This window comes from Macaca fascicularis, chromosome 14 (assembly GCF_037993035.2).
Source record: "Macaca fascicularis isolate 582-1 chromosome 14, T2T-MFA8v1.1".
Taxonomy (NCBI): Eukaryota; Metazoa; Chordata; class Mammalia; order Primates; family Cercopithecidae; genus Macaca; species Macaca fascicularis.
The window spans coordinates 119,269,114-119,289,696 of record NC_088388.1 but is presented as its reverse complement, the minus strand read 5'-3'; the positions used below and the strand labels follow the sequence as shown (position 1 = coordinate 119,289,696).

Genomic DNA, 20,583 nt, shown 5'->3' with positions numbered 1-20,583 from the left:
TTTATAAACCATAAAAGAAAAAAAACCTAGGAAACTGGACAAAATTTAAAACATTTGCTATTCTAAAGACACTGATAAGAAAATGAAAAGGCAAGCCACAGAGAAAATATTCACAATATAGACACCTGATAAAGAATTTGTATCCAGATTATATGCAACTCTCCAACCAATAATGGAAGACAAATGTTAAAGGGGGCAAAATACTTAAATAAACACATCACAAAGATACACCAATGGCCAATAAGCACACGTAAAGGTGCTTAACAGCTGCAGCCATCAGGAAAATACAAATTAAAACCACAATGAGATACCACTATATACTAACTAGTCTGGCTAATCAAAAGAAGTGGTAGCAAAGAGGTGGAGCAACTAGAACTCTTACAACATTATAACATTGCTGGTGGGAATGTGCTAACATTCTGGAAAACTGTTTGGAAATTTCTTATAAAAGTAAGCATATATTTACATACGATCCATGAATTTTACTCTCAAGAGAAAAAACAATTTGTGTCCACAGAAAGACATACATGAATGTTCACAGCAGTTTTATTCATAAGAGCCCAAAACTAGAAACTCAAATGTCCATCAACAGATGAATGGATAAACAAACTGTGATATGTCCATACAATGTATTAGGAAGGAAAAAAAGAACTACTCATACATACAACACACACAGATGAATCATAAAAACATCACGGTAAGCAAAAGAAGCCAGTACATAAGAAAGTAAACACTACATGACTCCAACATAGAAAAGGAAAAACTAAACTAAAACAACAAAAAGCAGAATAGCAACAGCCTAGGGGAGAAGTAGGGAAGAGGAGTGGGAATGACTGCAAAAAGAAATGAAGGAACTTTCTGCAGTGATGGACATGTTCTGTTTCTTAATTAAGATAATGTTTAATGAGTATGCATATTCATTTGTCAAAATCTTCTAACCAAACACTTACAATTAGTGCATCTTATTTTACGTAAATTTTACCTCAATAAAGTTGATTTTCAACATTTAAAAATGTGTTACCCCTAAATTCTAGAGACTTCTAAACACTAAATAATTCACATATTCACCACTCTCACAAAACAATAAATTGTAATGAGGGCAGAAGATAACAGAATTCAACCTTTTTTATCTGTTCAGTGTTACTTCCTTCAAGTAATTAGGACAACTATAAAACAGGATATGAATACATAAATCAAGTAAAAAAAACACATTCTTTATAAATTTCTGGTGTGTAATGAATAGAATTAGAGATTCAGGCCAGGCGCGGTGGCTCATGCCTGTAATCTCAGCACTTTGGGAGGCTGAGACAGGTGGATCACCTGAATGAAGTCAGGAGTGAGACCAGCCTGACCAACATGCTAAAACAAAATCAGCATGGTGTGGTGGTGCATGCCTGTAATCCCAGCTACTCGAGAGGCTGAGGCAGGAAAACTGCTTGAACCCAGGAGGTGGAGGTTGCAGTGAGCTGAGATAGCACCACTGCACTCCAGCCTAGCCTTGGCGACAGAGTGAGACTCCATCTCAAAAAAAAAAAAAAAAAAAAAAAAAAAAAAAATTACTAGACTAACCAGCATTTTACAGGAATCTTTTAAAATCCATGCTTACTTTTGGAAACAAATATTTCACAACCTCCCTTACAGTTATTTGAAATTTCAAAATAAATTGGACATTGTGACTTTAAAAATCAAGGCAATTATAACACTGAATACATGTTTTCATACAATATTCGTGCTTCTCTGTTCTTCCACCCCACCTCACAAAAGCTGAAAATCAATGAAGTAAAAGTTTCTAATATGGGTGATTGCAGTGCTAAGCAAACTGGGCTTCTTAAATAGACCTTTTCTCAGGTGCCTGCAGAGAACAGGGCGCCTATAAAAGATGAGGGAAAAGGGTATTTGAAGTTAAGGAGTTTGCTATGTCTGTACCTTTCAGTTGAATAAAAAATATATAAAGTAGTTAGCTTGATGCCTAATGAATATTAAGGGTTCACACATGTTAAATATTATTTTATTATGATTGGGGGGAGGTTGACCTTGGATTTTCTCCTCTATCCATGCTACTAGTACAATTATAAGTACTTTTATGTTAATAAACTCCTATCAATTAATGCAAATGATCCTTAAGAGGATCAATTCTGGCTGGGCGTGTATGGGAGGCTGAGGTGGGCGGATCACAAGGTCAAGAGATCGAGACCGCCATGGCCAACATGGTGAAACCCTGTCTCTACTAAAAATACAAAAACTAGCTGTGCGTGGTGGTGTACGCCTGTAGTTCCAGGCTACTCAGGAGGCTGAGGCAGAAGAATCGCTTGAACCCAGGAGGCAGAGGATGCAGTGAGCCGAGATCACTGACAACAGTGAGAATTTTTTTGAGACTCCATCTCAAAAAAAAAAAAAAAAGAGGATCAATTATGATTTATGTCTAAGTTTTGTTTTTTAGTAAACAAGGAAAGTAGTTTTGGATGGGTAAGGAAGGGAGAAGGGAAATTTAAAGGGGCAGAGCTTCTTGTTGTAGTTAGCTTTAGAAGATGAGAGACAGCCGGACGTCCTTAAGAAAGGAATCAGTCTTCTTACAAGCTTTTCCTAAATATGTAGACTGAAGTTAGGTGTCCCTCTTATAGACTCCCACTGCACCCTCTGTATACTCCTATTGTATCACCCTTACTCACACTGATTTGTATTTGTTTTTATTCTTTCATTAGATTTTATGCTCCAAAGGTGTGGGGGCTGTATCTTGATCACAACCTTATCTCAGAACCTTGCATATATTCTGGGACAGAAGGAAACTTAGAAAAATTGCTTATGAATTAATGAAATTCAGACAAGTAGACGAGTCTAGAGATGAAAGGAAACTCAGAAAGGGAGGTCATCAGAGAGAAAAAATAGCACCATGCACAGTCAATTTCATAAATATGCCTAGAGTCCTAACAGATTAATAAGAATCAAGAAAATCTATTAGTATTACTTCAGAATACAGCAAACCTGTTTTCTCCAATTCATAACAGTCTCAGTCTGATAACCTTCCCTCTTAACTACAGCTAAAGGAGAAGATGAGGGACAAAGAATAAAGAGGAAAAGGAAAAAGAACCATGCACACATCCCATTCAATTTTTTCTTCTCCCCAAATCCACTATATTAGCCACATTTACTATTTTATATTTACTGCTAGCGTGAGGCTGATGTACTTGAACATGTACTTTAAATCAGCAGACCAATATAAAAAGAAAACATACCTTACACATACAGTCAATTCACAATCTATCAAATACAAATCAACCATACTGTTCTGTCCCGTCTATCTGTGGTATCTGCATAAATTTAGACTTGTGGTGACAATTAACTGAAAACGAAGCCATCCTACCACTCAAAATTCAGAAATCCAGTCCTTCAAACGCTCAAATCTATTATGTTCCCTCTCATTCAAAATCAAATGAAATGTTTTCCCTTTTTATTCAGAGAAATATTCTGTTTCTGACCAGAAGCTGTTTTAACCCACCACAGAGGGATAAATTCCACCCTCTGCAAAACTAAAATCACCACTACTGGCTAAATTATCATATCTTTGAAATATCCTTTTTGACATACACACACAAAAATCCTACTTCTTTTGTTTGTTTTAGCAAATTTGCATTGAGCATCTGTCCTTACTAGTTATTTAACACTGCAGTCCATAGGTGCTGTGAAGAACCCAAAACTACTTGGAGTCTTTGTTCTCAAAGAACATAAAATCCTGGCAGGACAATACTGAAAACAAATGGAGAAAAAAATGAAAATGTTTAAGAATCAAAGAATGGTACAGATAATAGGCCCTGTATGTTACAGAGAAAGTCAAAGATAAAAGTAAACTCATAACTCCAAAATAGCAATCTTCAAATTTTATTTTAAAAAATCCCAAAAACCAGCTTTCATCATTTTTACTTTTTCTGATTTTTACAACTCATATAGTCCATGGTTTTGTTTTGTTGCTAAATCCTTTATCGTCTGGTATAAAGATTATTAACCATAACTACCATACAAATGTATGTATCTGTGAATATGAGTTTTGTAAGGCCACCTAATTACTCTGATATGTGCTATATGCCAGCACTTTGCATAAACACAGGCAGAGTGTTCAAAAAGTAAAACCAGTGAAACTTAAAACTTCCTTCAAACGTAATCCTAACAGGCAGGCACAGTGGATCACACCTGTAATTCCAATGTTTTAGGAGGCCAAGGCAAGAGGACTGGTTGAAGCCAGGAGTTTGAGCGCAGCCTGGGCAACAGAGCAAGACCTCTTCTCTACAAAAAATAACAGTAATAATAAACACATGTTTTTCAAAAAAACAAAAGACTTAGTCCTAGTAATACTTCTTCGGTCCCATTGTTCTTGGTGCCATATGAGTATTTCTTCAGAGCTGTTTTTTTAAGTGCATATAGAGTAATGGTAAATGAGTGCATACCTCTATCATTGCCCTTATCAAAATGTATTGCAATTCTTTTGTACTAGACTGTGAGCAACCACAAAGCAGGTACAGTCACTTATATCTTTGTATCTCTATCCTTTAGTATAGTGCCTGGCATATAATGGGTGCTCACGAAATAGTTATTAAATAAATTTGAATTTTATACATGAAGGAAATTTTAAACAAACATACTCAAACACTTTCTAATTAGAAAAAAAATCATAGCCTTGAAGACTATGCAAAGTAGAGAAACATTTCTATAAGAACACTAATTAACCTTCTGCCCTGGCAAAATTCCAACTATAATAATTTGATTTTCCATCTACCCCAAAATAACTCCTCTAGTTACAAAAAAATGTTTATGTCCTGTCTCTTAGAAATCATATTTTGCCTAGAAGCTGATAAACCTGATATCATGCTTCATCTCATCAGTGAAGTAAAGGTGTTATATCAAATTTACATAAATACTATCCTTTTCTAAGTTTTATTTCCTTATCATAACAAAAGACATATTTTTTCTGTTATAACAATGTGGCATTTAAAACCAATATAAAAAGACTGCTTCCTTCTTACTCAATAGATGATTACCAATGATCATATTTTGAAAGTGAAAAAAAATGAAGTTTCATTCTATAACTATTCCTGAAAGAAGGCCACAACTCCTACAATGAAAACAGAGTATGGAGCATATTAATGAAAATGGAGTGTTAAACATGTAAGATAACCTGTTAAATCTTCCATATTACATGGACTTTAGTGAAAGCACATTAGTCTTTCTTCACCTTTTATTTTATTTCATGACCAAACTTCTCTAAGTTTCACCTCTTAAGAATTAGCTTCAGGGAAGGGAGTGGAGAAGGGCCATGTGCAACCTCATAAAAACAGCTCATTTTAAACTGGTGCCAGACATACATGTTTTATGAGTAAGACCTCAGATAATCCTTTGATTAAGAAGCTTCTTGATTCTAAATGCACAATCTTGCCAGCAAGAGGAGCCTTACATTCCAAGTATGCTGATTTCATTCTTTCAGACCACTACCAGAAAAATGTCTCTAAGTTACATTTTCTTCTATCTTAAAGTTTTTCAGAAGGAAAGAAAGATTCAATTAGGATAAGTCAATATCTTATTCTATCAGTTTTCTCTACTAAAATACTTCCTATGTCAATCTCAACAATCATTCATTCAAAACTCACTTAATGAGGGCCTCCAATGTGTTCAGCATTATGGGAGATGTAAAGATAAACAAAAATACAAGTAATTAAATATAAAACAAGATGACAACATTCAGAAACAACAAAAGTAGCTGGGCAATCCTAGGAAAAGGCAGTACTTGAATTGAGCCTTGAAAGATGAGTAGGATTCTAAGTTATAGGAGGTAAATCATTCAAGACAACAGAAATGGCATGTGCTGGCCGGGCGCGGTGGCTCAAGCCTATAATCCCAGCACTTTGGGAGGCCGAGACGGGTGGATCACGAGGTCAGGAGATCGAGACCATGCTGGCTAACACGGTGAAACCCCGTTTCTACTAAAAAATACAAAAAACTAGCCGGGCGATGTGGCGGGCGCCTGTAGTCCCAGCTACTCGGGAGGCTGAGGCAGGAGAATGGTGTGAACCCGGGAGGCGGAGCTTGCAGTGAGCTGAGATCCGGCCACTGCACTCCAGCCTGGGTGACAGAGCGAGACTCCGTCTCAAAAAAAAAAAAAAAAAAGAAATGGCATGTGCAAAGGAAGAATGCCAACACGTATTTGGAAAATGAAACTCTGAAGGAGAATCAGAGTAGAATAAATTGGAAACAAATTGTGGCATTATCTTAACAACTACCTGTACTTTCTTAGCAAGTGAATGACCAAATTCTTACTTTAGTAATATTAATCTGACAAGTCAAGGCAGAATATAGAATGGAGAAAAGTTAATGAATCAATGTGAAACTGAAATAAAAGTTATGAATCTATTAAAATAGTCTAATAAAATGATGGACAAGGCAGTGGGGTTGAAACCAAAGAGTGAAGGATGAAAAATATATGATGGTAGAATCAAGGGGACCTGGCACATAGCTGACCACAGGGGAAAAGGGAAAATGGAGAAGTCAAATATAACTTTAAGGAAATATAAGACTAGGTGAATGGAAGAATGACAGAGTCATTAAAAGAATTAGGGAAATAAAGAGGAAGATTGATTCGCAGCTGTAGAGGACAATGATGAACTCCAGTTCGGTCGCTCTGAATTTATGGGACACTTAGACTGGAGAATGGAAGAAAGATTGGGGACAGAAACTTGGGTCATGCCTACACGTATAAGACAAGAGGGAAAAAACAATCAAAGAGAGACAAAATAATTACAAAGAGTAAAGAACCAGGTTGTAATATCATAGAAACCAAAGAAAAGGCGTTTTGGCACAAATGGAGGAAAGGCCACGTGAGACAAACAGCAAGAAGGCAGCCATCTGCAAGCCAGCAAGGGAATCCTCTGACCTGACCACACTGACATCCTGATCTTGATCTTCTAACCTCCAGAACTGTGAGAAAATAAGTTTCTATTGCTTAAACCACACAGTCTATAGTATTTTGTTACAGTGGCCTGAGCACACTAAGACAGCTTTGAAAAGAAATAAATTATTTTCTTGCACCGAATACTGTCAGCAGGAATCTGTTCATGACACCATGACAGCTGTTAAGCAGCAGCTATGGTCTAACTCAGAATTCACTTGCTGAATCTCTCATTTCCTACAGTAACCCACAAAAGTATTATTAAAATTAAGTATTATTAAAATTGTAGATCAGAAAACACATCCATACACATTTAACAGACTTCTAAGAGCTAGAAAGGGAAAAATAAGGGGAAATGGAATAAATAACTCACTGACCGCGCTGGGCAGAAATGTAACAAAAAAAGTCAATACAAAGCAAACGCTTTGTTTCCTTTTAAGGTGTACAAAGTAAATCTATTTCACAAAGTAGCTCTAAATATGCCTAAGAAGCCAGGTGCGGTGGCTCATGCCTGTAATCCCAGCATTTTGGCAAGTCAAGGTGGGAGGACTGCTTGAGCTCAGGAGACAGAGACCAGCCTGGGCAACATGGCAAGACTTTGTCTCTACTATTTCTTTCTTTTTTTTTCCCCCCTGGCAAATCATTCCTTCAACAACCTCATCTCTATTAAAAAAACAAACAAACAAAACAGCTGGGTGCGGTGGTGTGCACATGTAGTCCCAGCTACTTTGGAGGCTTAGGTAGGAGGATCACTTAAGCCCAGGAGGTTGAGGCTGCAGTGAGCCATGATCATGCCATTATACTCCATCCTGGGCCACACAGCGAGATCCTGTCTCAAAAAAAAAAAAAAAAAAAAAGCCAAGAAAGTTTAAAATAAATAATATGTGAGTAACTAGCATTTTTGTTAAGTACCCACCTAATGAATTTTTACCCCAAGAGAAAACAATGTATAATTTCAAAAGTTTGAAGTGGGCTTATAATAAGACTCTACACTAAAGTAGAATGTCACCAGTTGCTATGATTCTACTCAGTAGTTTCAAGCTTTTCTGAATTCCCAGAGAGACTTTTTCATCTATGTTAACTGTATGTAATCTAAAGAAGTCTATTCACACAGGTTATAAAATATTTGTAATGTCAAAGAGATTTATGTTAGCATACTAATTCTGTTCTAATCAACTCATCCCTCCAACGAGTGCTTTTTGAGGACTTGTGGACTCAGTTCCTTCCAAAAAAGGTATTTCAAGGGTTCTCAAAAAACACACACACAGAAAAGCCACACCTTACTTCCTGATTACCACTTAAAATGTTTCTATCACTACCAAGCCAATGGCATGTCTGAACTAGTATTAATATTTCTATCACTGTTGAGAAAAATATTAGTATAATATTTCTAGTCAGAGGTTCCTAAATTGTTAGTCTTCATCCAAAGCACACAACAAACTTCTAAATACACATCGCAGATATAGGAAAATGGAGAGGAAGATGAAATAGAACACTGCAAAGGCTACTGAAAAAGAACAGAGCTATAAAGATAAAGTTCATGTTCCTAAGGAGAGGATAAACTGTAGAAAGCTCTTTATACAGAACAGAAAGATAGAGTCTCGAGGAATTAGGTATTTCTTACTTATCAGTAGCCAAAATACTCTGGAAGGAAGAAAAAGCGTAAACTTGATGTGCCGCAAGGCATAGTATACATTTACTGCTGAACTACTGTAAAAGCTATACACAGAAAAAACACTGGTCACAAAAACCCAAGTAAAGAACCATGTCTATATGTCTTAACATAGCAGCATTAACTGGTTTAGAACCAAATACTGAGCTTTCATAATACTAAAAAGTATCTGTTATTATGGACTCAAGTGCCAGCAGATGTGAACTGTCAAATGTCTTAAAAGGGGGAGGGCAATTCCTGTATTTTTTTCCTCTCCTATATATCAAGCTAGGAAACATCTGCACCTGGGGGAGCTTCTACTCTATAGACTTGTGGCTCTATTAAAGATGACCTGACTTCCCTTTGAGGCCAAATTTGGAATCTTCCTAAAAAAAGAAATAATTTATCAGTCTTTCAGAATTATTTTTAAAGTCTTAGCTCCAGGTAATTCCTCTCCTATTCACTTTTCTCAAAAAACAAAAAGCCAAAAAAACCCAAAACCAAACCCTAATCAGATCCCAAAAGAAGGAAAGAGGGCAGGTAAAACTGCAAAGGAAAAGGAAAAATAGGTATGAACTTCACAAATACGGTTTATTGTATCTTTGGAAGACAGGACACAGTCTATAAATATTAGCATTTCAATCATCTGCTGCAAAAGTTGACCACTCAGGTTAAACTTGCTCTTCGTTAAGATTATTTTTAAAAGGTACCATTTTGAAAATTTCCCATTCCGATTAAGCTTCAGAGAAATTTCTCAAAGGCATAAATTCTTCAAGCTATGAAAATAAAATACTTACGTATTTTTGCCATCGTGGATAAATTATACAAGAATGACTTTTCCACATGACGAGGCAATTAAAACTAAACAAACAAAAAATGAAATAAAAATTCCAAAGAACTGCTAATACATCTAAATTACACCAGTATTATACTTAGAGGAAAAGACTTAATTCCTCAAATTCTTCATAATCCAAACTCTGCAAATGAGACGTGGGAAGAAGATGACAAGAATTCAAAGCCCATTCGTGTTATTTGGAGGAACCTGACCCAAACATATTAGAGATAATCACCTTCCTACCATAAACAAGATGGGAGAAGATGGGCAATGTGGCCTACTCTTAATCTACAATGTTAGTTTCTAGCAACCTTAAGCTTCCACATCACAGCCACGTTAAAAACCCCAGGCTCCCTTTCCCTGCAGTAGATCATGCCATGCACAGCAGACACAAGAAAGGCTGCAGTTATTTTTAAAAAAAGAAAGAAAGAAAGAAAAGAACAGAAAAGGAACACCATGAAGCAAGCTCCAAAGGGCAAGTCTGAATTAGCTACATTAGCTTACCATATATCTCGGATCTACTCTCCTCTGAACTAGACTTTGTCTTCTTGGAGGAGCTATCTGCACAAGAGCGGGAGAAAAGGAGAGAGATATAGAAAATATGGAGACCAATGTAAGGGGAAAAATTCATGGGGAAAAAAGAATGAATCATGATCAAGTTAAATCGTGCAAACACAAAGTATGAATATAACAGATGACAGCACTTAGAATAGTCACAAACAGTACAGGTAATGACATATTTTAAAGATTTATCGAAGAAAAGACAGTGCAATAAAAATATGTTCAAACAAAACAACACATGAATAGTATACAAAATATATCACCTGATAATTGTAGAGATGACAAAAGCACTAAAAGCTATAATGATCTCATTATGAAGCACTGCATACATCTTTGCTTAAATCTGTCTTTGGAGATGGGCACAGCACAGACATAGATACAAAATAAACCTAACAAGATTATATTTTTGTGAACATAGGGCAGAAATTTTTGACCTTATTGGCAAGACAATACCTAATCATGTAAATGAAAGCCTCTGAGCCCCATGACTACAAAATTAGGCATCAGAATGGAAAATTCTCTCTTCATGGAGATCCGTAAGTGACATAATACATATTTCCCACCACCAAAGCCTCCTAAATTGATGACTGGAATTTCATTTTACCTACTCCCCGAAATGCAGAAAATGATTAGCTATGTGCTTCCTAGATAATACTTATAATATTTTTTCAAAATAAAGGAGTTTATACTAATAAAGTAAGAAATGTCTTAGATACATAAAACATAGTATTCTCTATATTTAAAATTATATTTCTAAGTAAAAATACCTAAAAATAGAAACATTATTTTTATGTATCTGAGATTGCGGGATTTACTTCGTCTCTTGTCAAAGGGACATGCAACTGAATAAAATCGTATGTGCACAAAAAATATATGTCAGTTTCAAATGACAAAAGCAAGATTACCAAGCACTTTCTATGAATCAAATACTGAGTAAGTTTACAAGGAGAAAGCAAAAGGAAAAAGCCTGTATGTTATATAAGGAGATCAATCTGAAAGTCTGTTAACGTGACAACCCTAAGAAAGACGACATTGCTTAGGTTGAAAGACAGTTCTTTAAGTTCAGAATACTTTTTAACTGAAGAGAAAGGAATTTCTATTCATTTGTTTACTCTAAAATGAGACAATCATTAATTTGTGAAACTGATTTATCTAAAACTCCAATTCACCATAATCACAATTGAATTTTTAGATGACTACAGAAGTGTAGAGTTGCTAGAGCCTTGGTTTTATGACATACTACTGCTTATACCAAGATTCAACTTAATACTGAGTCCTTGATCTGACCAAATCTCCAATTATTATATAATCATTTCTATTACTATCACTATTTAAAGATATAATATACTCTACAATGATACTTCTGTAGTGGAATGTACAGTGTTGGAAGTTAAAAATGCTTGCATTCCTGCTAAATGCAAAGGCGTTATTATGATATAATTGGAGGAATGTGAGAGTCCTAAAACAGATCAAACAACTATTTCTGAGTGTTTCGGGTAGCTTAAGCTCTATTATTCTGAACTTCACTACTCTCAATATTCTTTGAAAGAATGAATAGTGTTTTACCTGTGGGGTCAAAATCATGTGATGCAATGCGCTCAACTTTCTGCTTCTTATCTGTTGGTGACTCTCGGTTCAAAATACTTCCATGCCTAAATTAAAGCAAAGTAATCAAATGCTCAGTGCAAGAAAATCATTAGAATAAAAAATTTAAAATTCCAAAAGTGGATCTTACAAGAGAAACTAGGAAATCAGTTTACTTTACACAGCACCATAAGCCTCTCTAATTACATTTTTCAATAAGTTTTGGTGATACACAGTCTATTTACTCGATTACAAAAAGTGCTTAAGATAATTAAAAATAGTATTCAGCATTAAAGTCTCTTTTATTCTTAGAAGTAACTGCTTACATTTTTTTTGTATGGTTTTCACAGGTCAATACTATCATTTCCATTTAACAGACAAAAAAAAAAAAGACACAGTGCCTAAAAGGAATTAAACACATTCTCCAACTCTACATATGAAATGTCAAGTTCAAAATCACTGCATAAATACAGCATGCATGAGAATGGTTTAAAATTTAAAAAGCAAGCCTTAGGCAAGCCTCATTTTAAGCCTGCCTAGGTAGTTCTAGCCACAGAAGTCTTAGCCAACCACTTTAAGCATAAATGACATTATTATTATTATTTTTTCTATGGCTTAGCCAATTACACTGATCAGATAATGATTGGGTGACAAGACTATAACAATAACACACATGTACACATACACATATTCACTGAAATGCCAAGGTTAGCATTGGATCCTGGACTATGCTGACACTAAAAATGATAAAATATAAAAATTAGGAATGACATACTACCTACATTTTATATTTATGATAATTAAGATAACAGAAGAAATGCTGAAAGCAAAAACACTGAGGAAGAGGCATTTAATACCTGGAAATGAATAAATATATAGACATGGATACAGGCATAGATATATTTGAACATTTTGGAATTTTTTCTTCACTGTCTTAAAGTAATTAAGACTAGGCCAGGCGCGGTGGCTCACGCCTGTAATCTCAGCACTTTGGGAGGCCAAGGAGGGCAGATCACGAGGTCAGGAGATCAAGACCAACCTGGCTAACACAGTGAAACCCCGTCTTTACTAAAAATACAAAAAAATTAGCCGGGCGTGGTAGCGGGCGGCTGTGGTCCCAGCCACTCGGGAGGCTGAGGCAGGAGAACAGCGTGAACCCGAGAGGCGGAGCTTGCAGTGAGCCGAAATTGCGCCACTGCACTCCAGCCTGGGCCATGGAGCGAGAACAAGTCTCAAAAAAAATAAAATAAGATTAAAAAATAAAGTAATTAAGACTAAACTAGTGCCAAAGTTCATTAACTAAAGGCAATTATAGTTACACAAGTGATAAAATATATCAAAAACTAGCATTCCATTTTCACCTCCCAAGCTACTCATAATTCAAAACAGTCACAAATAGATTTTAAAATTAAGTCTCTTCAGAGTGACCTTAAATATCATTTTGAACAAATTTTTTAAATGCTTATATTAGAAGTATTATCAAAACAATGCTGTCTTCCAGAAAAAGTAACATCTTTTATATTTTAAGTTTGTAAAACATTTTGAAATTTTGAATTACTTGAATACACATTCTCAAAAACCACAAAAATCCACCATAATTTCAAAGGCATGTTTATAATTAAAATATAACCTAAACTTGAGTATGAAGTGCAATTGAGCAAACTTACCTTATAGGTTTTTTGAGGGGAAACCTGAAACAAAGAAAAAATAAGGATAGATGGAGTTATTTTACTTATAAGATTTTGTTACTAAATTTATTCATCCTACTGAACCAGAATAAGAGATTTAAATCTTATGGTAACTTTCCAATAGCAAGAATCAATAAACTGCAGGAATAAGAAGTTGAACACCATGTTTAAGTATCTTAACTACTTTGTTAAATCTTAAACGGCCAGTGCATTTACTACCAGCTGTCCTAGAATATAGCTTTTCTTTTTAAAAATCCCAATAATAACAGCAATTGCTAAATTTATAAAGGGCTTACTGAACGCTATGAATTATTTTCACATGTATGATCTCATTTAATCTTGAAAAAAAATCTCTATGAAGAGATATTCTTTCCATTTTATAGATTTTTAAAGATCAAGACAAAAATAAATATTTTGTCATTAAAATATTATTCTCACTGTTTTCCTAGAAGGGAAAGTTCCTTCCCTCCCATCACTTCACACTACTTCCCAAAATATCTGGGTGTTGATTACTGCACTATTGATCTATGTCATCATGATCCTCAATTATTAGGTTTAGATTTAATTACAGATATCTAGAAAAAAATTAACATTAAAGTACGATCAGTTAGAAAAAATACCTTCCAAAAGTAGAAAACAAAAGGTACTTTCCTGTTTTGTTTTTCTGGGGGGTCCTATAAGCTGAAAGAACTACAGCTTTTCCTCCTGGTTGTCTCTCTTTTAAATGAATACTGCTGGAAGCAGTATTGATGGAAGCAGTATTTAAATGAATACTGCTGGAAGCGTTTGATGCTATATATAAATGCTAATCTAAGTCTTCTCAAATATCATCCCATGTTTTCATTTCTATATTTTAAATTATTTCAACCTATAGCATTTTATGTAAAGATTATTTAGTAATAGGAACAGTACTTTATTAAGAACATCAGTAAAACTAGGGTTTTTAAAAAGCCTATTAGTAAAGACAGTAAGAAATAAACATAATACAATGATACTTCAATGACTACAGTTCATTTGGCATGGGAAACAAAACCTCTAAAATACAAGCTGACTTACAATTCCCTTCGACACCTATTTAAACCAAAACTGATCCATGGAAAAAGACAAAGAATCTAAGACCTTTCCTAATCAGTGATAGCATGTTAACTCACAAAGAACTAGTGATAATAAGTAAAGGGGGTTCTGGGACAAGATGACACTGCTCTAGAGAACAAACTGACTTTACAGAAGACCACGAAATCTTCAGAAATAGGAGTTCCTAAGCAGTCTGTCCATAACTGTTGAGGTGGGAGAGGGAGGGAATGGGAACATGTTTCTTAATTTACAGATGAACATACAAGTTGACAGAAAAGGATTCCAACTGAGTTTCTGCAAAGGATAACAATTGTCGTTTATCAACCTTAGCCGCTCGACCTCACAGCCATTATAAAAACTCCTACCCTAAAACAATGCTGCTTGCGTCAGGGAATGCAACATCCAGGGGGATGCTGGTCAAGAATCCCGGAAGTTCCCAGACTACTGATTGTAAACCAGTTTCCTGAGCTATTTTCTCTTACAAGGTAATGAAAAAGGAGAGGAAAAAAGAGGACAGAAATGGAATGAGAAAATGAACAAGGACTACACCCACAGTCCAACTTGCTTATCATAATCTACTTACTACATTCAATAAAGTATAGATTAAGAACTTCTCAAATAATATTAAAATCATAATTTTTTCTCTAATCATTGAATTCTACTTTAAAGTATCTGCTAAAGCAAATAAATACATATGTACATATGTGTGTACATATATGCTTATATGCATAAGTAACAATGTCAAGAACCTTCTTGGCTATTTCATTAGTTCTCTCTGCTTCAGCTAGGAAAATCACCAAGCTAATCCTATAGTTTTGCAAAATCCCTACCATATGCTGAATATTGAGACAGATGTAATCAGAGAGCTGGAAATAGAAAGCTAGAACCTCAAAGAAAGCTTGGGGCTAACGTTGCAGATTTGAGTCATCAACCTACTGATGGTCACTGAAATTTAAAACAACAAGGAAATCTGAAAAAATGCCAAGGCTCAAATTTGGGGGAGAAACTAGCATCTGCATGATTGAGAATGGAGGTAGGAGCCAATAAAGGAGATTAAGAAGATGAGTTAGAAAAGAGAAAGGGCTGTCCCAGAAGGGAAGGAAGAGTAGATAATCAATACTATAACTGCTACAGAAAGACAGGTCTGAAAGCTAAAAAGGGGCCAGGTTCTAAACAACAAATCAGTTCAACCATTAGTCCAATGAAATAAATTCTGGTGAACAAAACTCCTGTATTTTTAAGTCCCTGTCCACTGTGTAGTCTAATCATGAAATCATGACAGTATCTTTTGGTTAGATATTTATGTAGAACAGCTGTATGTGATTATGACATAATGTTACAGGTGCCTAATGAAACTGTGCCTGGTTTTTGAAAATATTGTATTGATAACTTGGACATTTGGTCAACAATGAATATACTGTGTTTACTTGTATGTGTGTGTGTATATATTTTTCTATTAATCGATAGCAGAAAAAGTCAAATTTCAAAATGAAGAACCATGATTAATAAAGCAAAGAATTATCAGGAATTTGAGTCTCTGAGTCACTGGGATATGGTGGCTAGCTGCCCCCTCCCCCCCCCTCCTCTTTTCTTTTTTCAACGAACTCTCGCTTTGTCACCCAGGCTGGAGTGCAGTGGTAAGATCTCAGCTCACTGCAACCTCCACCTCCTGGGTTCAAACAATTCTCCTGCCTCAGTCTCCCAAGTAGCTGAGGTTACAGCTGCGCACCACCACGCCTGGCTAATTTTTGTATTTTTAGTAGAGACGGGGTTTCGCCATGTTGGCCAGGCTGGTCTCGAACTCCTGACCTCAAGTGATCCGCCTGCCTCGGCCTCCCAAAGTGCTGGGATTACAGGTGTGAGCCACTGCTCCTAGCCTGCCTTTGCTTTTGATTTTGTATATTAAGCACAGCTACATTTTAGAAATCTTAACCAAAGGCCTTAAATGTTCAGAATACATTTATTCTCTCAACTCAGAATGCCTTCTCCTTGTTAAATTCTGAGTTCTAATTTTAAAGCCCTAGGTGGTCCTTCCCAATGTGTTATTACAGTGTAGAGGGAAATGTGATTTGGTAGTTAAATAACCCTTACCCAATAAATAATGTATACTAGAGTAGGACTTACATCTTAACCAAGTTTAATTATTCTAACAAGCATACACAAACACACAATTTTATAACTGGAATAGTCCTTTAATATTGTTAAAAAGAATTTCTTCTGGACTTAAAAAATTGCAAAGGACCAGAAAGTTTTATGTTGTCATGTATTTGCTTATAATAAATAGCCTACTAGAAATCTTTTTTCTTTTATTGATTTCAGTGCATAAAGAGCCTTCCAACAATACTTGAGTGAGAAGTGTTCTGAAACCATATGAGAAGAAATGCTGATATCACACTCAAACCTGAATTCATACCCTTTTCTCTCTCCTCTAGGGTATTAGATATGTCTTCCCTGGGTTTAGTTATAAAGGAGCATTTGAGACTCTAGTTGGTTCTTCTTAATAAGGAATGGTTGAAATGAAGGGGAGATGGTTAAACAAATTTTTCTTACATTGGATACTGGTTAAGATTTTATCAGCAAACAATGTTACCTATTAAATTTAGAATTATCAAGAATTCCATTAGTAGATACACTCTGATTTTAGTGATGTTAAAATGAGGAGAAAAAACACAGTAACTTGAAATGAGTGAAATACAGCACCATTTTATTGGAACCCACTCCAGTGAGAAGAGTTACTAGACAAAGAACTCTGCAAATTAGACAACAATTAAGGTAATTTTAAAGCTCAACCATCATAAGATGATGTAAATATCAGTGCAGAAACTATAATATTGCAAATCAGAAATGGACAGGGTGGGATGGGAATAGTATTATTGATTGTTATAAATGAAAATTCCCTAAAATTTCAAGGCCTTGGGGGGCAACAGACTCCTCAGAAACAAACGTAACTGGGTTAATATTCTAGTTTCACAATTTAACAGTTGTTTGAACTTGAACAAGTTGCTTAACCTCTTTAAGCATCTCCTCTAAAACATAATTACTAATACCTCTACCTATACCTCACAAATTTGTTTTGGGATTAAATTAGAAAATGAGAAGCACTGCCTAGCAAGCAGTAACCACTCATGTATTTACTATTAAGAAGAACAAAAATAAAATCTGAATGTTAGTGATATGTATTCAAATTAAGTAGAAAAGAAAAAATAAATTTAAAGACTAAATATTCAAATAAGTTTTTAGCTAAGTAAAATGCATAGAAATGTATAATTCAAAGCCAGTGATGAAACCACAGATTTTTTTTTTTTTTTTTTTTTTTTTTTGAGACGGAGTCTAGCTCTGTCGCCCAGGCTGGAGTGCAGTGGCCAGATCTCAGCTCACTGCAAGCTCCGCCTCCTGGGTTTACGCCATTCTCCTGGCTCAGCCTCCCAAGTAGCTGGGACTACAGGCGCCTGCCACCTCGCCCGGCTAGTTTTTTGTATTTTTTAGTAGAGACGGGGTTTCACTGTGTTAACCAGGATGGTCTCGATCTGCTGACCTTGTGATCCGCCCGTCTCGGCCTCCCAAAGTGCTGGGATTACAGGCTTGAGCCACCGCGCCCGGCGAAACCACAGATTTAATTTACCAAGTTGTATCACAGAAAATTCATGCCAAAACTTAAACTTCTCAGACGCTACACTGTAAGAAAAAAATCAGGTTGCAATCTGCACTTTAAATTTTCCTGAAAAGTAGGGAAAGTGTTTTCAAACGTAGTGAAATTGTGTTGCCCATACCTGCCACTTACTAGCAAAAAAGTCCATTATTTCCTCATCTCCTTTAAAATATCAAAGGTGATTAAGGCATCCTGTGGGCTGGATTTAAATCAAGTTTTTAATTTACCTGTTTCTATAAAACAATTAGAACGGCTTAAAACATAGTGCTTAAAATTTGAAACTAATATGAATCTGAACTGCCTTGCTCTATTATTATTATTTTTCACAAAATAACAAAATAGCTAAGAGGACATTTGTCTGCAATACATAAGAGCTCTTAAGTACAGGGATTTAGCATAGTGCTGACTCCAGCTGAACTGCCAATTCAATCTTTAGTTCTCTGGATAGTAAGATTCACAGAACCAAAAGTATTAAATGACCACCCGCTTACCTCGCAGCAACAACAAAATAAACAGTCATAAACCCTTTCACCACTTACAATTTATAACTGGTCTAGCTTAGAGCCATTAAAAGAACTAAAAATTGTGGAATTGCGGGGGGCGGGGGGAAGTCTGAACATTATCTACAGTACAATAGCCATACTGACATATTTTTTATTAGCATATAGAACCAAAGCATGAAAAGTGGCCAGGAGAGCTGGCATTAAAATACTAGTTATATCCAAAAGACTCTAAAACAGAAGCTACAGCTGACAGAATGACTCATGGAGAATTTCCCATGGTGTTCTTTGTTTTAAGCCTCTGGACCTTGCAACACAAACCACAGACAGGCAGGGACCAAAGAGCTCAGTTCTGGTGCAAAATCCAAAAATGATTCACTAGCATGTAATATAAAATCTCAAATTACCTTCTTAAACATAGCTTAGTATATCACCACTTTTACCAAAGAGCTTAAATGCACAACAGCCCCTTAGTTAGGCTCTCTTACTTCCTGGACACACTTTGACAAATCAAATAGTAAATTTTTTTCTAAATTACTTTTATTCCCTCTGCTGGAGCTATTATAGATCGACTATTAGCTGCTGCTGACTGAGAAATGTAGCTCACAATTAATATAACAGCTTATTAGAGACTTTCATTTCCTCATTGACAATCTGGAAAATTATCACCTTTGTGAATATTTCTTAAAAGCTTTCTCCACCACTTTCATTTGTGATCATGAATATCTGACTACTAGTACCTTATACTTTCTTTTAAGACTATATTCACTTCAGAAAACCAAGTAGAAAGAACTGCCAGAAACGGAGGAGATCCTCAAAATACTTAAACAAGTATCCTCACCTCACTAAACACCATCCAAACTATCAAATCCATGCTTATGGAAGAGATATTAATGTCACTTAATAAAGGTAAACAATAAACTGGACTCTACAAAATGATCTCATGACTTATAAAATGGGGCAATGCATGATTCTGTTTGCTAGGAATTTAAATCTTAACCTCATTTCACATTTCTCTACTTCAGAATATACTGGTAAAAATAATAAAAATAAGAGTAGAAAAAAAGTCCTCTTAATCAAGGGTGGGCATTTTTCCCATAAATATTTTATATAAAATATATTATGATTAAATGTTTAAAAATCTTTAAACTGAAGTGAGAATAGGTGAACAAAATTTGTTAGGACAGGCTGCTTTCTACACATTTGCCAAAAGATATAAATGTACTTCTGAAAAAGTAGAAAGTCTTAGCTTTTAAGTGTCGTTGAGACAAGCTCCAACATACAGCATTTACTTTTCAGTCTGAGCTTGAGAATTTTATTTAAATGTAAAATTAATATATAAAATACTGTCTAATAATATTTCACTTTTTTGAATAAACATAGAGCACTCTATGATTTAAAAAAAGAGTACTACTCAAAATTTAAATTGACATTACCACTTTAAATCATAGTATATTTGCAGTTTGGTTGCATTTTTCAATTGAAAAAACCTAAGGCATTCATAAAAATATCATTCTGCAGCAAGAAAAAGTGATTTGACAAGTTAATTATGACTTATCTTATGTATTAAAGATTTCTCACTGTGTGCCAAAAAAGTCACAGGAATAGGAATCTTTTATTTCTGAAATCTCAGGAGAAGGAAAAACAACCAAAACTATACTAACCCCAAATCACAGAGTATTTACTCATGATCCTGCCTTCAGGTGTTACAGTTGGTATGCATTCATTGGTTGAGTACAAAGAAGCCCAATCACAGACATACAAATGCCACAAAGCTAAACAGACAAGGATTTACCAAAAAATCATCAAGGAAACCCAGGAAATCAGAAAAGTATAAACTTAGTTCTCATGTGCTCTAAAAATGTGTACAATCTCCTTGAATTAACTTGACATAGATCTGTTTCTCTTTCTCTTTCTTTTTTTTTTTTTTTTTTTTTTTGGAGACAATGTCTCACTCTCTCACTCAGGCTGGAGTGCAGTGGCACAATCATAGATCACTGTAACCTCAAACTCCTGGGCTGAAGGGAATCCTCCCACCTTAGCCTCCTAAGTAGATAGGACCACAGGTGCATGCCACCACACCCAGCTAATTTTTTAAAGAATTTTTTTG

At 35.3% G+C, this 20,583-nt stretch overlaps 1 protein-coding gene across 15 annotated transcripts in view; it reads right to left on the bottom strand.

Moving 5' to 3' along the window:
• Nucleotides 1-20,583, bottom strand: part of ARHGEF12 (Rho guanine nucleotide exchange factor 12) — a 149,637-nt gene that overhangs the window by 66,663 nt on the left and 62,391 nt on the right. For 6 of the 15 annotated variants that reach the window (XR_012423805.1, XM_005579949.4, XM_005579951.5 and 3 more), the window contains 3 exons: nt 13,230-13,253; nt 11,545-11,630; nt 9,922-9,978 (listed from right to left, as the gene is read on the bottom strand). The exons of 2 other annotated variants lie outside the window; for them this stretch is intronic. Coding sequence is in view for 7 of the 13 variants with exons in the window: in XM_005579949.4 (XP_005580006.3) it covers nt 9,922-9,978; nt 11,545-11,630; nt 13,230-13,253 (167 nt within the window). In the remaining 6 variants the exon portion in view is untranslated. Of the gene's footprint in view, nt 1-9,379; nt 9,444-9,921; nt 9,979-11,544; nt 11,631-13,229; nt 13,254-20,583 lie in introns of all 15 variants that reach the window. 7 more of the 15 variants (XM_005579950.4, XM_074015455.1, XM_065529115.1 and 4 more) reach the window with 2 other exon arrangements.